Source organism: Pleurodeles waltl, chromosome 5 (assembly GCF_031143425.1).
Source record: "Pleurodeles waltl isolate 20211129_DDA chromosome 5, aPleWal1.hap1.20221129, whole genome shotgun sequence".
Classification (NCBI taxonomy): domain Eukaryota; kingdom Metazoa; phylum Chordata; class Amphibia; order Caudata; family Salamandridae; genus Pleurodeles; species Pleurodeles waltl.
Window position 1 is genome coordinate 1,395,611,655 of NC_090444.1, and position 21,938 is coordinate 1,395,633,592.

The 21,938-nt window shown below is 44.1% G+C and overlaps 1 protein-coding gene across 3 annotated transcripts in view; it reads left to right on the forward strand.

Moving 5' to 3' along the window:
* The first annotated feature begins 940 nt into the window (after positions 1-940).
* Positions 941-21,938, forward strand: part of IMPG1 (interphotoreceptor matrix proteoglycan 1) — a 1,628,305-nt gene continuing 1,607,307 nt past the window's right edge. For all 3 annotated transcript variants that reach the window (XM_069235643.1, XM_069235645.1, XM_069235644.1), the window contains exon 1: positions 941-1,200. In XM_069235643.1, coding sequence (XP_069091744.1) covers positions 1,134-1,200 — 67 coding nt within the window. In that variant the 5' untranslated portion in view covers positions 941-1,133. The remainder of the gene's footprint in view (positions 1,201-21,938) is intronic.

Below are 21,938 nucleotides of genomic sequence, written 5' to 3' on the forward strand. Positions count from 1 at the left end.
TGCATACGGAATAATCCTGTTTTTCTGGCGCATGCAAACTGTCTGTGCTAAGACACGGAGGTCTATTGATAACAGGTTGATCTTTCATTTCCTTGTTTCATTCATACTACTATAGTCACTGGTAGTACAGTGGAAGGAGACAAGAGGACCATCCTTAACATTGTAATCTCAAGTAAAAATAGAACGCTTGTCGAGTTCAAGCAGAGTTTATTCACTGCGTGGACCTATCAGATGCAGAATGGCAGCAGGAGCCTCATCTCTCTGTTTTCAGTTCACCCCTCTGCTATTTACCAATTAATTTCAAGAAGAGGAATGAAACAGCTAACCAATCTAAGTGTGCAAACGAATATTCTATAAGAGCGCTAGTCATCAGAACGTCAATGAAATATTTTTTCCCTAAAATTAGTCTTGTTGATAGAATGGAGCTGCTCTTAGCGGTGTTGCCTATCCAAGTCCATAGTTCCTCGTGTGTCCCTGTCATCTGCTTTTGCTGAATCGATTTGCAGTCCCGAGTAATGTAATAATCTATGGTTGGTAGATAACTCAGTGCTCCACGGCTAGGGCCCAAAAGGCTTTGCACAACTCATTCTTAGTGACACCAATTAGTTCCCTGGTTTTTGCCAAGTTCACTGTTTTGTGCCCTCACAACTGTTAAGTATGGCACTGCTCAGCTCCCCTTTGTTTGTCAATTACCCCGTTGGCCTTTGCGGTCCGGTGAACGCGTGTTTGGTCAGACCAATTCTAGTTTTCACTCGAAGAGGCTCGCGTAGTAGCACCGCTCCGGGACTGTGACTGGCAGATGCCACTTGCGAAGATTAATGGACTCAAGGCGGCTCTTCCATCTGGCCCCTAAGAAGGATTAAGGCTGAGCAACAGGTAATCAGATTATTCCACAAACAGACACTGCTTTTTAAGATTCGTCACTGCTGTCATAATTAGGGCTAACGACGGAGTTAGAGTCCAAAGGATCTGTTTGTTGGCCAAACCAGTGACCTTTCTTGATGGATTGAAGCCTGTGTTCCTATTTTTTGACACTGCCTTAAAAGAAGGCGCATCTTTTATAACGGGGACCTGAATCAGGATTTTTTTTCGGCGTTGCTTTTTTTAAACATTGTGCGTTAACAGCAGCCAATATGGATGGGAAAACTGGAGTATTGCTGTTAATTATCTGTCTCTCCTACCTGATTCAAGGAAGTGTAGGTGAGTTGCATTCTTTGCAATTGGAAAATGTTCACATTTGCAAGTTTAGGAGACGTTTGCTATCTGCATATGTATATATATGGGCTATCATTAAAGTCTCCTACTTGAATATGTAAAGATAACAGCTTTGGCTTTGTAATGCCCTGGGACAAGTAAGACTGCTCTAGGATGCCATGACTTGCCCAAACTTAGGGGGTTATTACAACTTTGGAGGAGGTGTTAATCCGTCCCAAATGTGACGGATATACCACCAGCCGAATTACAAGTTCCATAGGATATAATGGACTCGTAATACGGCTGGTGGTATATCCGTCACTTTACCGTCACTTTTGGGACGGATTAACACCTCCTCCAAAGTTGTAATAACCCCCTTAGTGCTTAGATGAATCTCTAGTCCTGATTATGTCGAATAAGTCTGATGTAAGGGCTTCCATATATGAACACCACCACGGCATGCAATTGTCTGCTGTGCAAGAGAAAAGTTCTACGTAAAGCTACTAGTGATTATCATGATCTACTGTCTCTTTCATCTTTAATGCAAGGTTAGAGAATTTAAACATGAATGCCATATAAATATGGTCGCAAAGGAAAAAAAAGTCAATAGGTTGCACCATTGCACAAGATATTGGCTTTGTCAATATGTTTTAGCCATGTTGTACACCAGCTTGACAGCTGTTCAGAATGGCTAAAAGTGGCGTAGAGGAGAGTTGCATGGATTGGAGTGGCATAAAGCCAGAGGGGGGTGTTATGGAGTGGTGTAGAGAGGTGTGGAGTGGTGTAGAGTTGAGTTGAGTAGCATGGAGTACAGTAGTTAAGCAGCGTGGAGTGGAGTGTCATGGTGTGACATAGAGTGGAGTGGCATAGGGTTGTAGAATGTCACGGAGGGAGTAGAGTGTCATCGAGTGGAAGGGGTAGAGTGAACTAGAGTGTTGCAGAGCTGAGTGGTGAATAGTGGAGTACAGAGTCAGAGTGGAGTGGAGAGGAGTGTTGTCGAGTGGAGTGGTATAGAGTGTCGTTGGGTGGTGCAGAGTGGAGTGGCATAGAGGGTGTTGCATAGAGTGGAGTACAGTGCTGTTTAATAGAGTGGTGTAGAGCAGAGTAGATTGTCGTACAGTTGAATGGCATATTGTGGCATATAGTGGAGTAGAATGTCAGATTGGAGTGGCATAGATTGTCTCAGTGGAATGGCATGGAGTGGCACAGAGAGGAATACTGGAGTGATATTGAGTGGACTCAAAGACTAGAGTGGAGTAAAGTGGCAAAGAATGGCGTGGAGGGAGCTGCGTAGAGCATCGTAGAGTGAAGTAGTATCTTAGGGTGGCACAGAGGGGAGTAGAGTGGAGTGGCATAGAGTGCAGTATAGTTTAATGAAGTAGAGAGTCATTGAGGGGAATCTGGTAGAGTGAAGTAGAGTGGCCTAGAGTGAAGTGGCGTAAAGTGCAGTGGTGTAGATTGGCATAGAGCGCAGTGGCTTAGGTTGCACATGTTTTGAGAAAAGCGGTGTAGAGTGCATTAGAGAATAATGCTGTGGCATAGGGTAAGTAGAGTGGTGCAGAGTAGAGTGGAGTGGCACAACATAGATTGCAAAGGTGTGGAGTGCAATGGTGCAGAGCAGAATAGAGGAGGGTGGTGTAGAGGGGTGTAGAGTGCAGTGGCATAGAGTAGATTGTTTCAGAGTAGAGTGAAGTGATGCAAGGTAAAGTGGAGTGGTGCAGGACAGAGTGCAGAGGTGTAGAGTAAAGTGGTGTAGAGTGCAGTTATGCAGAGTGGATTACAGTGGCATACAGTGCAGTGCAAAAAAGTGGCATAGAGTAGTCTGTTGGCATAGAGAGCGTTTGCAGAGAATGTATTGTTGAAGAGTAGAGTGCTGTAGAGTGTGGTGGTGTAGAGTAGAGTGATGTACAGTGGCATATAGGGCAGTGGCATAGAGTGCAGTGGTGAAAAGTGTCTTAAAGGGGTATAGTGTAAGGTGGCATAGAGTACAGTGGCATAGAGTTAGAGGAAATGGTATCCGTGTGTCCTGTAAAAAAAAATCAAACGGAAGTAGTCATTTGTTTTCAATATGTCCTCAATGCCAGATTAGCTTTGTGTGACTGCACCAGTTGACAAATGGAAAGAATGACATATAAGTGTGTGTGCAAAAGGTCGGGACAGGAGAAATTGATGCTCGCTAAAATGTTATGAAATATTACTGATGAGGATTTGTTGTTATTTCGAAAGAACACATTGCCGTAGATTAGAGGTGATTCTGCAAGTATGTCAAAGCAAATTTAATGAGAAAGCACTCAGTGGCAGAGGTACTGTGTCCTGAACTGTAGTGGTATTAATTAAATATCTAGCTGTAATTTATTGCGGAACAACAAAATATTACTGTATATTGATCTTATTTTTGGGATAAGATGTTACTGCACGTAATACATGAAATGTAAATAAGGCACACTAAGTAATGTTGTATATGCTAGGTCTGTAAAAGTAATAAAAAGCAAGAGGCCAGTTTGTGATGCTTATTTGATTTAATAAGTGAAAGACGGGACCTGGCAGAGCATATATTTTCAATTGTTTTCTGTGGTGAAAGGACATGAATGATGCAGTGTAACTGTTGTTAGAGCATATGGTGAGGTGTAAGAAAACAGTATCGGGCAAAGTGTTAAAATAAACTAAAGGTAGATTGTGAAGCTTTGAAATTGGAAAGGCATAGGGAGAGGAGCTTTGGGGTGGTTAGACCTATGGGTGGGTGGATGAGGGATTCTCAGAGTGGCTCTAAGACTGTGGTGTCTGTTTACAAGCAGCAGGACCTTTAATGTTTCACTGGTGCATTTGTACATAAAAGTACAAAGGAGTGAAATAACCAACCTGGAGCCATTAGACTCTCTACCCAAATGGAAGTTAGGAATTTATACAAGCATGGGGAACTGGGGAGAGGTGAGGTGTGTCTAGGGACAGAAATGGAATATGTAGTTGGGTGAAATGAAGTTGTGGTTTATGTTTATTGTGTTTGTGTTGGGCATGGTGCCACTGTACTTGCTGCACAAATGGAATGTCCTGTCTGGTAAATGTAATTCAGAATGACTGATAAAAAAATAGGTGTTGTATTGGTATGTGTTCCCGAAGCAGGGTGATATGTTGTAGTGTTAGTAAAAGTCTTACTTTGTATTTTAACATGGAGCTAGGGTCAAAATGTATATTCTGGTGTAGGCAGTGTGTGGTATCTCTTAGTGCAAGTAAAGGAATTCTGTTCTTTTTGTCTGTTTAAAATGTAAATTGAAGTATCAGCATAGGTGTAATGTTTCCATGAGTTCTTATTATCCTGGTGTCATTGCACCTGCTGTTTGAAAATAAAGTAAGCTGCTGGAAGTGTGTGTTTAAAGGATAGCAAAAGAAGAGAGGGTTTGAGGTGCTTTGAAGAGCAGTGATGGGGTGTTGTTGTTTGCGAAGAACAACCTTGTCTTTTTGCCTATGCTGAACTTGTCCCAGTGTAATTTTCAGACACGTATAGCAGCGCCTGCACTGCTGTCTACTTTCAGCAGCAACATGCAGGGAAGAGGGGCTTTCTTATTATTTTCACCTCCAGCTGGGCCAAAGATAAAGACCAAAGTTCAGTGTATCTCAGGCCTCCTTTTGTTCCAGTCTGATCTTGGCTGGGTGCTGTCTGGAGGCTCACACTTAGATGCAAATGGAAAGGAGAGGACAGAAAGGCTCACAGCTTGTTATCACGTCACAGGTGATCAAGAGAGGCATGCTTTTGGCTTTGTTCAGTCCCTGTTTATAAAAGAAATACATGCACTGTAAGAATGTCAGGTGTGTTGGTCTGTCTCAGTAAGTTCACAAATACCAATGTAAACACCACTATTTTATTACTTTTATATTGCTATTCATCCCAGTCCAGAGTGTCAGATCGCTTTGCATAACATACATATTATACTTTGACAATAAATTATGTAGGTATGTTCACCAATGTACAAGATATTTGTTGCATAAAACAGTGAAGGTTACAAGGTGTAGGTGTCACATGTCTTTCATCTAGCTCACTATGCTATTGTGTAAGAATTACAATGTATTAACTGTAAGTAACAAAAGGAACCCTGTGTTAAAAGCAATAACACACTGACCTATCTAGCTAAAATACAAATCTGTCATCCGCATGTTACATGAAGTGCTAATTAAGGGTTACGGTACAGTCTCGTAAATGTATCATAGAAGAGGCCCGAGAGGGAGCCTTGGCGAGATTAATCTGCTTTCCTCTTTCCTATAAACGTTCTCACTTTGAAGTCTGCAGAAGCAAAGTAAACACCAAGTTTCCTCGAAGACACAGCTTAACATTTGACCTCTTTCTTTGAATGCACAGCAAATGTGACAATATACGAACAAGATTTAAAGGCATGTTTACAGAAAGCAAGTTTGTGGAAGAATACAGTAAATAGGAGGGACAAACTCAAGTTGAACAGTCTAAGGCAAATAAAGGCAGCAAATAGAAAGCCAGACAATGTGAGTTACAAACCACAAAGCCTATTGTAAGCAACAGGTGGAATGCATTGCTAGGCCACCTTTCTAAATGCCCCCAAAGGTCTTTAGCAAACTAGACAGCTGAGCTGTCTGGTAGGCTGTGACCTAAAATGGCTAAATAGATCCTGTGGGGAAGGTGATTAAAAGTGGCAAGTGGAAGCTCAGATTTGACTTCAGCTTTCAAAGCTAATCCTAATCACATTTATCTATTGACAAAACAAAGAATGTTACTATTGGGCACATCATATCCTTCAAGGAAAGATTTGAGGCACAGACTTCCATCCCATCAGTCTTCCTCACAACAAGGCTTTTCCATCTTTGAACTTGATTCACAAAGTCAAACTTACACTTTGTGTAAGTTTACAAATTTCTTGGCAGTCACAAACTACATGTCTTCTTTTACTGATAGTAATTTTATGACTTCAGAGATTCCGCAGTCGGGGTGAAGAACTCTGCAGACAAACAAATAGGACAGGCCTTTTCTATTATACATGAATACTCAACCATGAGTGTTAAGCCCCTGTAGGTGTAAAATTATTTGATATGGATAGGCAGATACCGAAGCTGAAAACATCCAACATTTTGTCCCACTCCTTTCACCTGCCTAAAACCCTCTGTAACATCAGCCTGCAAAGCTCTCTGATTCAAATGCCAACAGCTTACAGCACCTAACAAAAACTAAAATAAGTGAATCATTCTACACATATTTTCTGATCCTTCAAAAAAAATACTTAGAGTGTTCCTCCATGTTACAAGACGAAGAAGCTTAATTACATAAAATGTTACATTTTCAGTTTTGACAATGAGAAAGAACAAGTGTTCTACACTGCTTGAAATGTGCGCATCATCTACTCTGATTTGATTGGGAGAGACTAGAGGTGGCTGAGCGAGGATTTGCGCCTATTCCTCCTTGGCAGGTTTCCAGTGAAATTATTACCAGTAGCAGTTGATATAGTGTTCTCACAAGTAGTAAATTGGGAACTCAGCTTGTATTTTCCAAGAAAGGAAGTGTCAATAAATCGGTTTTCGCAATGAAAAAGCATGCTGCGAGTGATCTGAGGAAACTCTCTGGCAAATTATTTGTTTAAAGGTACGTTTCAGAGATAACGAAAGTAATCTATTGTTTCTACCACCTGTATGATGTATCTGTTATTTGCTTCTGTAGAAAATCAATTACTTTCTGAAGTGGCAAGCTGGTAAATATATATGTGTAAGCCTTTACGTTCCCAATAACTAAGTGGTCAGTTAACAAAACAGCCTCGTAGCTTTGGGAAGCATGTTCATGACAGTGTTAAAACAACACAGCACTTATTCTTTCTAGCTTTCTACCTTTGCAAAAATCACTCATTTCATTTATATCTACTTACTCCTTTGTAATCTATCTATCTATCTATCTATCTATCTATCTATCTATCTATCTATCTATCTATCTATCTATCTATCTATCTATCTCCCTGTTTTTCTCTCATTGTTTCTCCTCCGTCTAACTCTTCTTCGTATGTTTCTTCTTGGTAGCTCCAGCTATGTCTCAACCTCTGGCTGACTTCACCTCCACCTCCTTATTGCCTCATTCGACCTTTTATCCAAAACATTTTGACAGTTAAACTGTAAAATTGAAGCAAACATCAGTTGGTCCACTGTATTGTTGGTTTGGCCAGCCTAAGATGGCTGGCCAAACCAACATGCACACTCAGGGCCATATTTATACTTTTTGACGCACAACTGCGCCAACGCAGTTGTCCGTCAAAAATTTTAACGCCGGCTAATGGTATTCCAAAGCGCCATGCGGGCGCCTTATTTATGGAATGACATTAGCCGGCGCAGCTGACTGGTGTGCGTCAAAAAAAATGACCCACACCAGGCAGCGCCGGCGTAGGGGAAAATGGAGCTTGGGCGTCAAAAAATGGGGCAAGTCAGGTCTGAGGCAAAATATTGGCCTCAACCCGATTTGCGCCATTTGTTTTTACTCCCAACCCCCATTGAAATGACTCCTGTCTTAGTACAGACAGGAGTCATGCCCCCTTGCCCAATGGCCATGCCCAGGGAACTTATGTCCCCTGGGCATGGTCATTGGGCATAGTGGCATGTAGGGGGGCACAAATCAGGCCCCCCATGCCACAATAAAAAAAAAAAAAAAATACTTACCTGAACTTACCTTAAGTTCCCTGGGATGGGTCCCTCCATCCTTGGGCGTCCTCCTGGGGTGGGCAAGGGTGGCAGGGAGTGTCCCTGGGGGCATGGGAGGGCACCTCTGGGCTCCTTCCGAGCCCACAGGTCCCTTAACGCCTGCCCTGACCAGGCGTTAAAAAATGACGCAAAAGCAGCTGGACGTCATTTTTTTGGACCCGCCCACTCCCGTGCGTCATTTTTGCACGGGAGTTTAAATAAGGCGCACATGCCTTGGAGTAATTTTTTAGACAGGAACGCCTACCTTGCATATCATTAACGCAAGGTAGGTGTCCACGCTAAAAAATGACGCAAACTCCAAGATCTTTGGCGCTAGACGGGTCTAACGCCAAAGTATAAATATGGAGTTAGCTTTGGTCGGATTTGCGTAAAAAAAACCGACGCAATTCTGGCGCAAACAGAGTATAAATATGCCCCTTAGAGTGCACTGACCCCTCCTCCTCCCTCTGCTAACGCAGAGGATGGCCCCGCCAATTGGCACACAGACTGGCCGGTAAAGCCAAAACTAAAACGATAACAAAATAGTTGTATTATCATTTTATTTTTCTGCTTTCAGCAGTGAGGCGATTCTCCTCCGTCATAGCAGAGGGGCATCCCCGGTGGAGATTAGGTAGATTGCCACATTCATGCATTCCAAAGTCAAGAATTCTCTTACTGGAGCATATAACCCTTTAAAGAATAGATGGTACTGTTCCATAATTAGTGCGTAATTTGCAAAAAAATTAATGCTGGGCCCCAGAGTTTGTTCGGAAGCCTGTGGTTGGCACTATTTAAAAAACATGGTGCCAAATACTAAGGCTGCTTAGTCTTGATTCTACATCATACCTCTTCAATCCACTGCAGACACTCCCTGCCTCATTATCTCACCCTTGTAGATTCTTTTTTTATCCCTGCCCTCCCCCTTTGCCACTGTTTTTCATTCTTTCTCTTTCTCCTTTTTCCCTTTTGTGTTTTTCTCTTTCTTTCTCTGCATCAAAGTTTCTTGAGGGAAAATAAGTGCTGCTTCCCAAAAATATATACTGGTGGGCCCAACATGCAACCACCGACTGAAATTAAGCACTGGCTATGTGCTCTAATCAGATGGCAAAAGAGGATTTAAAACATTAAAAGAATGAGTTAGCTTCACTCATTTACAGCATTAGTAAAATTTACTCTATGCCTGTATATCTGTGAATGTGTGCAGTAACACATCAGAAATATGTCACAATATGTAATGCACAACAGCTTTTGTTTTTGTTAGCTTACGTGGCAAAAAAATCTTCAAAAAAGTACTACAGGAAGTGCGCAGATTAGACACATCAGTCAATGGTTTTCAAGTGTTTTTCATGGCTTGCCATTGCATTGATGGGAGTTCTAGCCAGGCCACAACTTTGTCCCATTTGTTCTACGATTATGTTTTGGTGGTTGGACTGAAGGGCACATGTAGCTATACCAGGCTACAAAATCTCTTTGATGTATTTAGTTTTCTGATGCAACAAAATTGTGATTGTTGGTTTGCGGCATTTCTGTTTAGAAAGTTACTGCTTTTTGGGTACCTTACGCTTTTTAAAAAACAAAGTTCCATTCACTAACCACCCTGCAGGTTCATTTGCTTTAATTTTCTGTTGTAGTAACATGTTTTCTTATTTTCAGTTTTTTATCATACCATACAACATAGATGCACATATGCTTTCCTAAAGACGCAATGAAAATACTAGTCCTTTGTCAAAAGTATTTACTCCTCTAACATTTTGCTCTGCATGCCTTTTAATACATTTTCCCGTGCAATTCAGACTTTGGGGCTCATTCCGACCCCGGCGGGCGGCGGGCATCGCCCGCCGGGCGGAAACCGCCCAAACAATGCCCGCGGTCAGATGACCGCGGGGGGCATTCTGACTTTCCCGCTTGGCCGGCGGGCGATCTGCAAAAGATCGTCCACCGGCCCACCGGGAAAGCCCCAGCAAAGATGAAGCCGGCTCCGAATGGAGCCGGCGGATTTTCTGAGGTGCGACGGGTGCAGTGGCACCCGTCACGATTTTCAGTGTCTGCCAAGCAGACACTGAAAATCTTGCTGGGGCCATGTTAGGGGGCCCCTGCACCGCCCATGCCAGTGGCATGGGCAGTGCAGGGGCCCCCAGGGGCCCCACGACACCCGTTCCCGCCAGCCTCTTCCTGGCGGTGTAAACCTCAAGGAAGAGGCTGGCGGGAAGGGGGTCGGAATCCCCATGGCGGCGCTGTTTGCAGCGCCGCCATGGAGGATTCCTTTGGCCAGGGGAAAACCGGCGGGAAACCGCCGGTTTCCCTAAAGCCGCGGTCAGAATTGGCCAGGAAGCACCGCCAGCCTGTTGGCGGTGCTTCCGTGGTCGTTGGCTCTGGCGGTCAATGACCGCCAGGGTCAGAATGACCCCCTTTATCTTCGGACTCCTTTTCATAGCACTCTTGTTAGATGCAGTCTGTTCAAAGAAGGGATCTCACTCCCAACTTCCATAATGTTTAACCCCAGGATGCTGCTGCAGTACTGGATTTCCATTCTAGTACTGCTAGGGTCAGCACAAACAAAGTCGCCCTACTATACACAAGCACTTTCCCAACACAAAATCAGATCTATTTGCTTTTCAATACTTGTTTGTGTTTTGTGGCTGAGTCTCGTGGAAGAGTGGTCTTTTGATCCCAACATACACTTTAGCTTCCTTGCTTTCATCTCAGTGGAGGACGAAGCTGGCTCCAACACTAGTTTGGGTTACTAGAGTTGGAGATGCCTGCTAATTACCTTAAACACATCTCAGAGAGGTCCACAAGCTCCATCCAGACACAGAAACATTTTGCCATGTAGCATTTTACTGCAAATGGTGTATGTAATAAATTTAGTTGCTGGTTGACTTGGATGTGAGTTCTGGTCAAGCAGCAAACACAATTCTTGCTAGGTGTAGGAGGCTGGACTGGCTTGTAGTGAGTACCAAGGGGTACTTGCACCTTGCACCAGGCCCAGTTATCCCTTATTAGTGTATAGGGTGTCTAGCAGCTTAGGCTGATAGATAATGGTAGCTTAGCAGAGCAGCTTAGGCTGAACTAGGAGACGTGTGAAGCTACTACAGTACCACTTAGTGTCATATGCACAATATCATAAGAAAACACAATACACAGTTATACTAAAAATAAAGGTACTTTATTTTTATGACAATATGCCAAAGTATCTTAGAGTGTACCCTCAGTGAGAGGATAGGAAATATACACAAGATATATATACACAATAGCAAAAATATGCAGTATAGTCTTAGAAAACAGTGCAAACAATGTATAGTTACAATAGGATGCAATGGGGAAACATAGGGATAGGGGCAACACAAACCATATACTCCAAAAGTGGAATGCGAACCACGGATGGACCCCAAACCTATGTGACCTTGTAGAGGGTCGCTGGGACTATTAGAAAATAGTGAGAGTTAGCAAAATAACCCTCCCCAAGACCCTGAAAAGTGAGTGCAAAGTGCACTAAAGTTCCCCTAAGGACAAAGTAGTCGTGTTAGAGGAATAATGCAGGAAAGACACAAACCAGCAATGCAACAACTGTGGATTTCCAATCTAGGGTACCTGTGGAACAAGGGGACCAAGTCCAAAAGTCACAAGCAAGTCGGAGATGGGCAGATGCCCAGGAAATGCCAGCTGCGGGTGCAAAGAAGCTTCAACTGGACAGAAGAAGCTGAGGTTTCTGCAGGAACGAAAAGGGCTAGAGACTTTCCCTTTGGTGGACGGATCCCTCTCGCCTTGGAGAGTCGTGCAGAAGTGTTTTCCCGCCGAAAGAACGCCAACAAGCCTTGCTAGTTGCAAATCGTGTGTTTGGCGTTTTTGGACGCTGCTGGGGCCCAGGAGGGACCAGGAGGTCGCAAATTGGACCTGAAGAGAGAGGAGACGTCGAGCAAGACAAAGAGCCCTCACTGAAGCAGGTAGCACCCGGTAAAGTGCCAGAAACAGGCACTACAAGGATGCGTGAAACGGTGCTCGCCGAAGTTGCACAAAGGAGTCCCACGTCGCCGGAGACCAACTTAGAAAGTCGTGCAATGCAGGTTAGAGTGCCGTGGACCCAGGCTTGGCTGTGCACAAAGGATTTCCGCCGGAAGTGCACAGGGGCCGGAGTAGCTGCAAAGTCGCGGTTCCCAGCAATGCAGCCCAGCGAGGTGAGGCAAGGACTTACCTCCACCAAACTTGGACTGAAGAGTCACTGGACTGTGGGGGTCACTTAGACAGAGTCGCTGGATTCGAGGGACCTCGCTCGTCGTGCTGAGAGGAGACCCAAGGGACCGGCAATGCAGCTTTTTGGTGCCTGCGGTTGCAGGGGGAAGATTCCGTCGACCCACGGGAGATTTCTTCTGAGCTTCTGGTGCAGAGAGGAGGCAGGCTACCCCCACAGCATGCACAAGCAGGAAAACAGTCGAGAAGGCGGCAGGATCAGCGTTACAGAGTTGCAGTAGTCGTCTTTGCTACTATGTTGCAGGTTTGCAGGCTTCCAGCGCGGTCAGCTGTCGTTTCCTTATCAGAAGGTGAAGAGAGAGATGCAGAGGAACTCGGATGAGCTCTTGCATTCGTTATCTAAAGTTTCCCCAGAGACAGAGACCCTAAATAGCCAGAAAAGAGGGTTTGGCTACCTAGGAGAGAGGATAGGCTACTAACACCTGAAGGAGCCTATCAGCAGGAGTCTCTGACGTCACCTGGTGGCACTGGCCACTCAGAGCAGTCCAGTGTGCCAGCAGCACCTCTGTTTCCAAGATGGCAGAGGTCTGGAGCACACTGGAGGAGCTCTGGACACCTCCCAGGGGAGGTGCAGGTCAGGGGAGTGGTCACTCCCCTTTCCTTTGTCCAGTTTCGCGCCAGAGCAGGGGCTAAGGGGTCCCTGAACCGGTGTAGACTGGCTTATGCAGAATTGGGCACCTCTGTGCCCAACAAAGCATTTCCAGAGGCTGGGGGAGGCTACTCCTCCCCTGCCTTCACACCATTTTCAAAAGGGAGAGGGTGTCACACCCTCTCTCAGAGGAAGTTCTTTGTTCTGCCATCCTGGGCCAGGCCTGGCTGGACCCCAGGAGGGCAGCTGCCTGTCTGAGGGGTTGGCAGCAGCAGCAGCTGCAGTGAAACCCCAGGAAGGGCAGTTTGGCAGTACCAGGGTCTGTGCTACAGACCACTGGGCTCATGGGATTGTGCCAACCATGCCAGGATGGCATAGAGGGGGCGATTCCATGATCATAGACATGTTACATGGCCATATTCGGAGTTACCATTGTGAAGCTACATATAGGTAGTGACCTATATGTAGTGCACGCGTGTAATGGTGTCCCCGCACTCACAAAGTTCAGGGAATTGGCTCTGAACAATGTGGGGGCACCTTGGCTAGTGCCAGGGTGCCCTCACACTAAGTAATTTTGCACCCAACCTTTACCAGGTAAAGGTTAGACATATAGGTGACTTATAAGTTACTTAAGTGCAGTGTAAAAATGGCTGTGAAATAACGTGGATGTTATTTCACTCAGGCTGCAGTGGCAGGCCTGTGTAAGAATTGTCAGAGCTCCCTATGGGTGGCAAAAGAAATGCTGCAGCCCATAGGGATCTCCTGGAACCCCAATACCCTGGGTACCTCAGTACCATATACTAGGGAATTATAAGGGTGTCCCAGTAAGCCAATGTGAATTGGTAAAATTGGTCACTAGCCTGTTAGTGACAATTTAAAAGTAAAGAGAGAGCATAACCACTGAGGTTCTGGTTAGCAGAGCCTCAGTGAGACAGTTAGGCACCACACAGGGAACACATACATGCACACCTATGAGCACTGGAGCCCTGTGTGACAGGGTCCCAGTGACACATACATATAGGCCACAACCTTATGAGCACTGGGGTCCTGACTAGCAGGGTCCCAGTGACACATAACAAACATACTGAAAACATAGTGTTTTCACTATGAGCACTGGGGCCTGGCTATCAGGATCCCAGTGAGACAGTTAAAACAGTGACAAACACCCTGACATACACTCACAAACAGGCCAAAAGTGGGGGTAACAAGGCTAGAAAGAGGCTACCTTCTCACACTAGGGTAAGGCACAAGCACACCCAAAATTAACCTGTGCTCAACCCCCTTGTAGCTTGGCACAGAGCAGTCAGGCTTAACTTAGAGGCAATGTGTAAAGTATCTGTGCAACGCTTCAAACAGAAACACAGTGAAAACACATCACAAAAAGAGCCCGAAACAGTATTAGAAAATTAGAGTTATTTTCAATAAATAAAACAAGAGCAGGACAAAAATAATCCAATTAGTAGAACCAGAGATATAGAATTACAAAGCTTTTACAGAAAATAGCGCCAAGAAGGATAAATTGCTAACTGTGGTTATGTGGTCACACCAGACCGGGACAAAGTCACATGTTCAAGCCGACTGCCATGGAATGTGGACCGGCTACAAGGGCCCAGTAAGACCCAAAGGAGAAAAGTTCCTTCAATTCCGATTTGCAAAGCATTGTGTGGATTCATGTTGAAGATGCGTCGCACAGCCGAAGTGATGTGTGGGTTCTGAGATGCAGCGAGGCTGTGGTGCGAGGGCCTTCATCATCATCGAGAATCTCATTGATGGGGCATGCAATGAGAACTCGGGTGACGGGAATGTGGCACGCAATCGGGGGATCATTGCTTCTGAACAGCTCCGGGGTTACGATACAAAGCCCAATGCCATTAAGACTGGTTTGACAAGAGATGCAAGGGCCTGTGCTGAGGATGGATCTCACAGTGGCAGTTCCAAATGCAATGAGGGCTGCTGTGGGGAAGCATGTCTTTGCCAAGGGTCCAGTCTACACAGCAGCAGAGATGTATTAGTTCTGCTCAGGGTAGCACTGAGCAGCAGAGGAGCTGAGTTGGTTCCTCTGGATCCACAGATCCTAGCAAGGCACCTTAGGCCATCATCCAAGGATCCACAACAGGAATGCTAACACTTAGGGGGTCATTCTAAGTCTGGCGGGCGGCGGAGGCCGCCCGCCAGACTTCCCCCACCAAAATACCGCTCCGCGGTCGAAAGACCGCTGAGGGTATTTTGGGATTTGCCCTGGGCTGGCGGGCGACCGGCAAAAGGCCGCCCGCCAGCCCAGGGCAAATCAACCTTCCCACGAGGACGCCGGCTCAGAAGTGAGCCGGCGGAGTGGGAAGGTGCGACGAGTGCAGTGAAATACAGAGTGGGGCCCTCTTACGGGGGCCCCTGCAGTGACCATGCCACTGGCATGGGCACTGCAGGGGCCCCGCGGCACCCCCTACCGCCATCCTGTTCCTGGCGGGAGACCCGCCAGGAACAGGATGGCGGTAGGGGGTGTCAGAATCCCCATGGCGGCGGAGCGCGCTCCGCTACCATAGAGGATTCTCAAGGGCAGCGGAAAACCGGCGGGAGACTGGCGGTTTTCCAAATCTGACCGCGGCCAAAGCGCCGCGGTCAGAATGCCCTGCGGGGCACCGCTGGCCTGTCGGTGGTGCTCCCGCCGACCCTGGCCCCGGCGGTCTCAGACCGCCAGGGTCAGAATCAGGGCCTTATTATGGTAGACTCACAGATGGCAGAGTCTAGGTGCAGATGCAAGGTTGCTGGAAGCTGGTTATGTCCTTGAGGATTCAGATCAGGAGGCCAGCTGACTAGCCCTTGGGGACATTCTGGTTTCAAGAGATTCAGGGCCAGTCTTTCTCACTGAGCAAGATGTAAGCAGGCAACAGGTCAGCATAATAAAGCAGGAGTCCAGCAGGGAGCAGACCAGAAGAGTGGCGGTCGTTCAGCAGCAAAGCAGTCCTTTTTCCTGGCAGATTATCCACAGGTCCAGAAGTATACTGTAGTGGTGGTGTCTGATTTCAGTAGGTATAACCTGTTGTGTCTTTTGAAGTCGGAGAGAAGCTTCTAAAGGTTTCCCTTTCAAGTTCCCAGGCATCTTCCCTTCCCTGATCTGGCCCCAGACCAACTACAGGGGATATGCAGCCCTTTGTGTGGTGGCAGGAGACAGCCTATTTAGGCGTAAGTGGGCCAGCTCCTCCCTCTCACCCTGCCAGTGATGGCCCATCCTGGCACATCTAAACTCTCTAATATGTGTGTGGATGTCTAGGAGGAATACACAAAGCCCAACTGTCAGCCGTACCCTGTCATGTGACCCAAGACAGGGAAGAGGAACTCAATGGACAAGGCAGACAAACCTAGGGGTGACCTATATGTATTAAAAAAAAGGAAGGTTTAGGCCTCGCAAAGGTTTATTTTGCCAAGTCTAAATGGCAGTTTAAAACCGTGCACACAGGCTCTGCAATGACAGACCTGAGACATGTTTAAAGGGCTACTTATGTGGGTGGCACAACCAGTGCTGCAGGCCCACTAGTAGCATTTAACTAACAGGCACTGGGCACATGTAGTACCACTTTACTAGGGACTTATAAGTAAATTAAATATACAAACTGTGGATAATCCAATATTGCCAGGGTTAGAGGAGAGAGCACAAGTACCTTAGCACTAGTTAGCAGTGGTAAAGTGAGCAGAGTCCTAATGTCAGCAAAGACAAAACCAGAAAAAATGAAGGAGAAAGGCAAAAGGTTGGGGGGAAGACCACCCTAAGGCTGACAGGTCTAGCAGTGCACTGTGGTATAGTTTAAGAACAGGATGTTCTGTGAAATTGGGAAGGTTTGTAATTTCCTGGTCAAGGAGTGTCCAGGAGTTACCCTCACCCACTGGCCTTTGAGATGAATATAATTAGCAAACTGAACAAAAGTAGAACTTCACCTCTAGCTCCCTACAACAAGTTCTAGACCTGTGCAGGATAGAATAATAATGGAACTGCTGTCAGTAACCTGTATAGAGACCTAAAAGGCTAGATCTGCTCCCACTAGTACCCAGGACTGAAAATTGCATTATAAGGATTAGCGTGATACCCTCCGGTGAGGTTACAGGGCCATCAAAAGCAGAAAGAGTCCTTTTTCTTGATGTGATGAGTTTTCCAGTTATGTACGGAACTGGGTTGGACCTTTCTATTGGCCTTTGTTAGAATGTGCCCTGGCCAATGAGTACTCTCCATAAGGCCCTGGAAGCCTTAGAAATGAATACGAGGAACTGGTCCAGAAAGTTTGGCAAGTCTGGACTTAGAAAAGAAAATGTTTGCATTTCTAAGAGCTCTGGAGATTCAGCAGGAACCAAAGTATCTGCCTGAAAAGAGGTCTTTGGCAACCCCAACATTTGAATTGTCCTAGTTGGACCCTTTCCAATCAAACCTAACTACTTCAGTGAGACTTTGACCTTTGGCTATCCATATTTGAAGGGATTTCCTCAAATACAGTATTCAACCTTGCCCTGCTAGAGGATTTTTACTTCAATATGAAAATCAAAAAGTAGAATTTTGACTGGGACAACCCACTTGGTCTATAAGATCGCCCTCCATTGCAGTTGTCCTGAAACTGCACCTTGGTCCATTCAAAACTGATCAGCTTCAGTAATGCTTGGTCAATTTATAGGCAAAAAGTATGCCTTAGCTTTGAGTTTATCCAACTAAATTTGAATAATTAATATTCTCGCCATGACTTTATATAATACAACCAATGCAACTGTTCTCTGTGTAGATATTAAAAGGGAATAAATATATTGGCCAATTTGCTACCCCCAAAGAACACTTTTGTTAATCTGTCACTTGTCACAGTGTGCTTAGTATGTAAGTGCACAAAGTGTGGAACTTGGTAGAACACATTTGTATTCACAAATAGACATTGTCAAATGTTGAGACTGGTCTTTTTTCATTCACTGTACAGTAAGACCACACACCACACACATCACAATCAGCACTGACCACACACCTAATACTTAGTTCAGCTAAGTGCTTCCTCACCTACAGGAGAAAAGGGATAGGGGCTAGCTAATATTGCCATGTCCTGTGTTCTCTACCCTCTCATATAATGCAAGCACATGGCAGAGCAAAAGCTTTAATAGACCATTGTCTCAAATGCATGTTTTCCTTTCTCTTCTCTAACTAACTAACTAACTAACTAACTAACTAACTAACTAACTAACTATCTAACTAACTAACGGGTGTGCAGAGAATGTATGGCTGTAGTCATGCTGGCATGTATAAGATGCTTTGATATGCGGGTAGGAGTCTTTCTTGCCCAATGTAATCTACACTTAGTTAGGCCATGTGCTGGGGATAAAGGATAGATGTGATCACAATTGAATGTGTATTCAATAGAATTTGATGACGAAGACAGATACAACATGTAGATCTACAGGATAGCACACTCACATGCTGTGTAAAGTATACTTTGCACACACACAATTGCTATACATGAACCTAATATACACAGTGTGACATTTCAATTTTGAAATGAACATGGGAAATTTAAATACAAGTAAAAAAATCTATGTGATTTTTAACAAATGTGCATTTCTGTGAGATTGATATGAGGTGCTACACAAAAACAATTTCAATTAATCAAATATTCTTTATTTAGTGATAAAAGCATGCATGATATATAAAAATACTTAAAATGCACACCACCGGTCATAATACAACGATAAAAATCATCATTAATGAACATTGCCATTTTATCAATGTAGCTAATAAAAGCAAGCTAAACAAATATTCCTACTTTTGGCTCGGCCTCTGAATACCAGTTAACCCATGTGTTTCAATTTGGAAAGAAACGTCTAACAAATACCCTGATTCCTCAATCAAAAAGTGCTTCTACTTTTAACTGAGTTTTGAATAAAATATGCTACTCCCATGCAAATTGTAGTAGTTGCAAATACAACAAAGCAGGTCTGCACTGTGTGCAATTGGCAGAACGCAAGATGAGCAGCAGAAGCCTTTTCTAGGTATGATAAAACATTCATAAAGCAGCATAAAGTGGGTCGAGCAAGAATCACAAGGACACAGAAGCAACGCCACTCAGTCAGTCAAAACAAAGATGTTTATTTAGACCCTAGTCGCCATAAACACAATCATCTCCTAATACATACATTAAATACGTTTGGGAGAAAAAGGTAAAATCATCTGCAGATAAAACTATTGTTCTGAAAATTCTCAGCCTACGCAACATCTTTGTGTATCTCAATAAACAACAAAGGCCAATATTTATACTTTTTTTGCACCGCATCTGCGTCATTTTGTTTTACGCGAATTCGGACCAGACCTAACTCCATATTTATATCTTGACGGTAGACACGTCTAATGTCAAAATCTAGGAGTTTGCACCATTTTTTGGATGAGTGAATCTTCCTTGCATCAATGAGATGCAAGGTAGGCGTTCCCATCCCAAAAATTGTGCTATCCCCAAAGCCCCATTTTATCCCCCGTGCTAAAATGACGCACGGGTGGGAGGAGGGGCTAAATAATGGTGCTAAGCTTGCTTAGCACCATTATTTAACGCCTGGGTCAGACCACCATGGAATGAATCCACAGGTGCCCTCCCCAGGCCCAAGGAACAACCCCACCAGAGGAACACCGGAGGATGGGGGTTTATCCTAGGTAAGTCCAGGTAAGTATTTTTTTTCTTTTTTTCTTGCCATCGGGGACCCTAACTTTCGAGGCCCCCTGCATGGTACAGGGTGCAATGGCCATGCCCAGGGGACACTTGTCCCCTGTGCTAGCCTCTGGGGTGGTGGGCATGACTCCTGTCTTTCTTAAGACAGGAGTCATGTTTTTGGTGGTTGTGCACCAGGAAATGGAGCTAGTCTGGTTAGAAGCATTTTTTTGCCTCTAACCAGGCTAGTGTCATTTTCTGATGCACAGTCCCCTCCTTCCGTACCGCCACCCCCACCCAGCTAGCATCTTTTTTAAGACACTAGCACAAGGTTAACGCCGGCTTTCCCCATTCAATAAATACAGCGCCCGGCTGGCATTGTGAAATGATGTAAGCCGGGACTAAACTTTTTGCCTCAAAACTGTGCACAGTTTTGTGGCAAGAAGTATAAATATGGGCCGAAGTCTTTTAAAGCATCCTTAACTGCGATTAAGAATCTCCCAATTGCACAAGTAACATCCAGGAATCTCATTTTATCAAGAGATTAAGTGCATGTTTACAGTTGGCAATTTCATTTATTCATTCAGAAGTTTTTTATAACATTTTAAACACATTAAAAAAAACTCACAATCTAATAAAATATGTGCCCTGTTACATTTTGTAATCATACCATATGTACTCATACTCAGATCATGTATTTTACATTTCTCTCTTCACAACAGGGGTTTATCCCAACTCTAAGTTTAAAAAGTGTCTTAGTTTAGGATTGGGTAATGCCTCAGTGGACGGAAAACTGTTATCCTCAATCCATGCCTTTATCAAAAACTGCATGGACAATTTTTCCCTTTAATACTGCAGGGCCTGTTCTCTGGCACACTTTCTTGTAAGCACCTGCAGCTCTAGTTTGTATATCCTCATCTGTGACTTCTTCTTCTCTAATTTTATTGTTAATCCTTTAATGATTTCAACAAATGTTTATCTCACTTACTTTGCCCATTTCAATTCACTACCTTTAACCTCACCTTTGCAGAAAGAGGAGATTTATGAACTTCGTTTTATAGCAAACACCTACTAGAAGCTAAAAACAGCTGCGTGCCCTAGGTAGCTCCTTGACGTAAACTGGGTTTAAATTCTTACAGCCTGAATCACAGATGACGGTGGCAATGCTGGTAGTCTTTTCACAAATTTCCTTTCCTTATAATTCCAGTACACTTTACCACATGAAATTCAAAGTTCTTATTTATACTAGAATTGAGGATGGACCATGGCACCATAGAGTGACAAGATTGTTCATAGAGAAAGGCTTCCATATTTTCTCCTAAATTGCTTCATGCTCCATACTGAGGGCAAATAAATACCTTTTAATGAGTCTATGTGCTTTTTCCAATTAACTTTACATCAAACCATATTCCTAAATAGTTATACATTTCCACTACATCCAGCATGTTCCCTCCTAGGGACCAGCTGTATTTTGCATTTTTTTCCCCAATACCATAATCTTGCTTTTATCAAGGTTTACTATGAGCTTCTGTTGTAAACAAAATTTATGGAATACATCCAGTTTCCTTTGTAGGCCTACTTCAGTCATGTTCATTATCACCAGGTCATCACCGTATAAAAAAGACATGCAAATCATTCAACTTAAGACATAAGCCTTTTGCTTCTTTGAATGTGTTCAGCAAATCAGCTAAAATAATACTGGTGGCAGAACACTGCCATCATGCAAGACGTTTTTTATTTTGTATCTTCCTACTTAACGTTTCTGCCATATCTGAAATCACCTGATCCAAATTCTGGCTGTGTAACTCTTGGATAATGAAAAGTAAATCTTTGTGAATTCCAAAGACTTATAAAAACTTCCCACAATAAGTTGTAGTTCACCAAATCAAAAGTGGCATGAAAATCAACAAAACAACAATTGAGTTTCCCTCTTAGGTCCATCGATATCCTTGCCATTGCCCACATACTAAAACAGTGGTCTAAAATTGAGTGGCCCTCTTTAAACCCAACTTGTTTGATTGGGATTAGACTGTTTTCTTCCACTCAATCTTTTGACAGGCACATCAACATTTTTTCAAATACTTTCTCCCCCACATCCAGTAGGCTGATCAAATTATAGTTCCTAATAGCCAGAGGATCATCCTTTTTATAACTAGGTCTTACAGTTGCTCCTTTCCAGCTATCTGAGAATTGCCCAGAAGCCAAGGCATTTTGAAATATTACCTGATAAAAGTTTGTCCACCAATCTACTTTACTTTTTACTATTAATGTAGCAAGATTATCTGTGTCAGCCGCCTTTGGTAGCTTTAGGGACAGGAGTGTTTCTTTTATCCTCTTAACTGAGAAATACACAAGATCTCACTAGCTACTAGAGACGTTAGCTTCTGATACACCCCATCATCGTCATTGCCATATACTTTTCCCAGGTAGTTAACCCAATCATCTTCTACCAAAAATGTAATTTTCCTTGATTCTCTTCCTTTATGTACTAACTGCCAAATATTTCTAATATTATTGTTTCAATTATCTCTATCATATTTTGACAGCATTTACTAATATACAAATTTTTCGTCATTTGT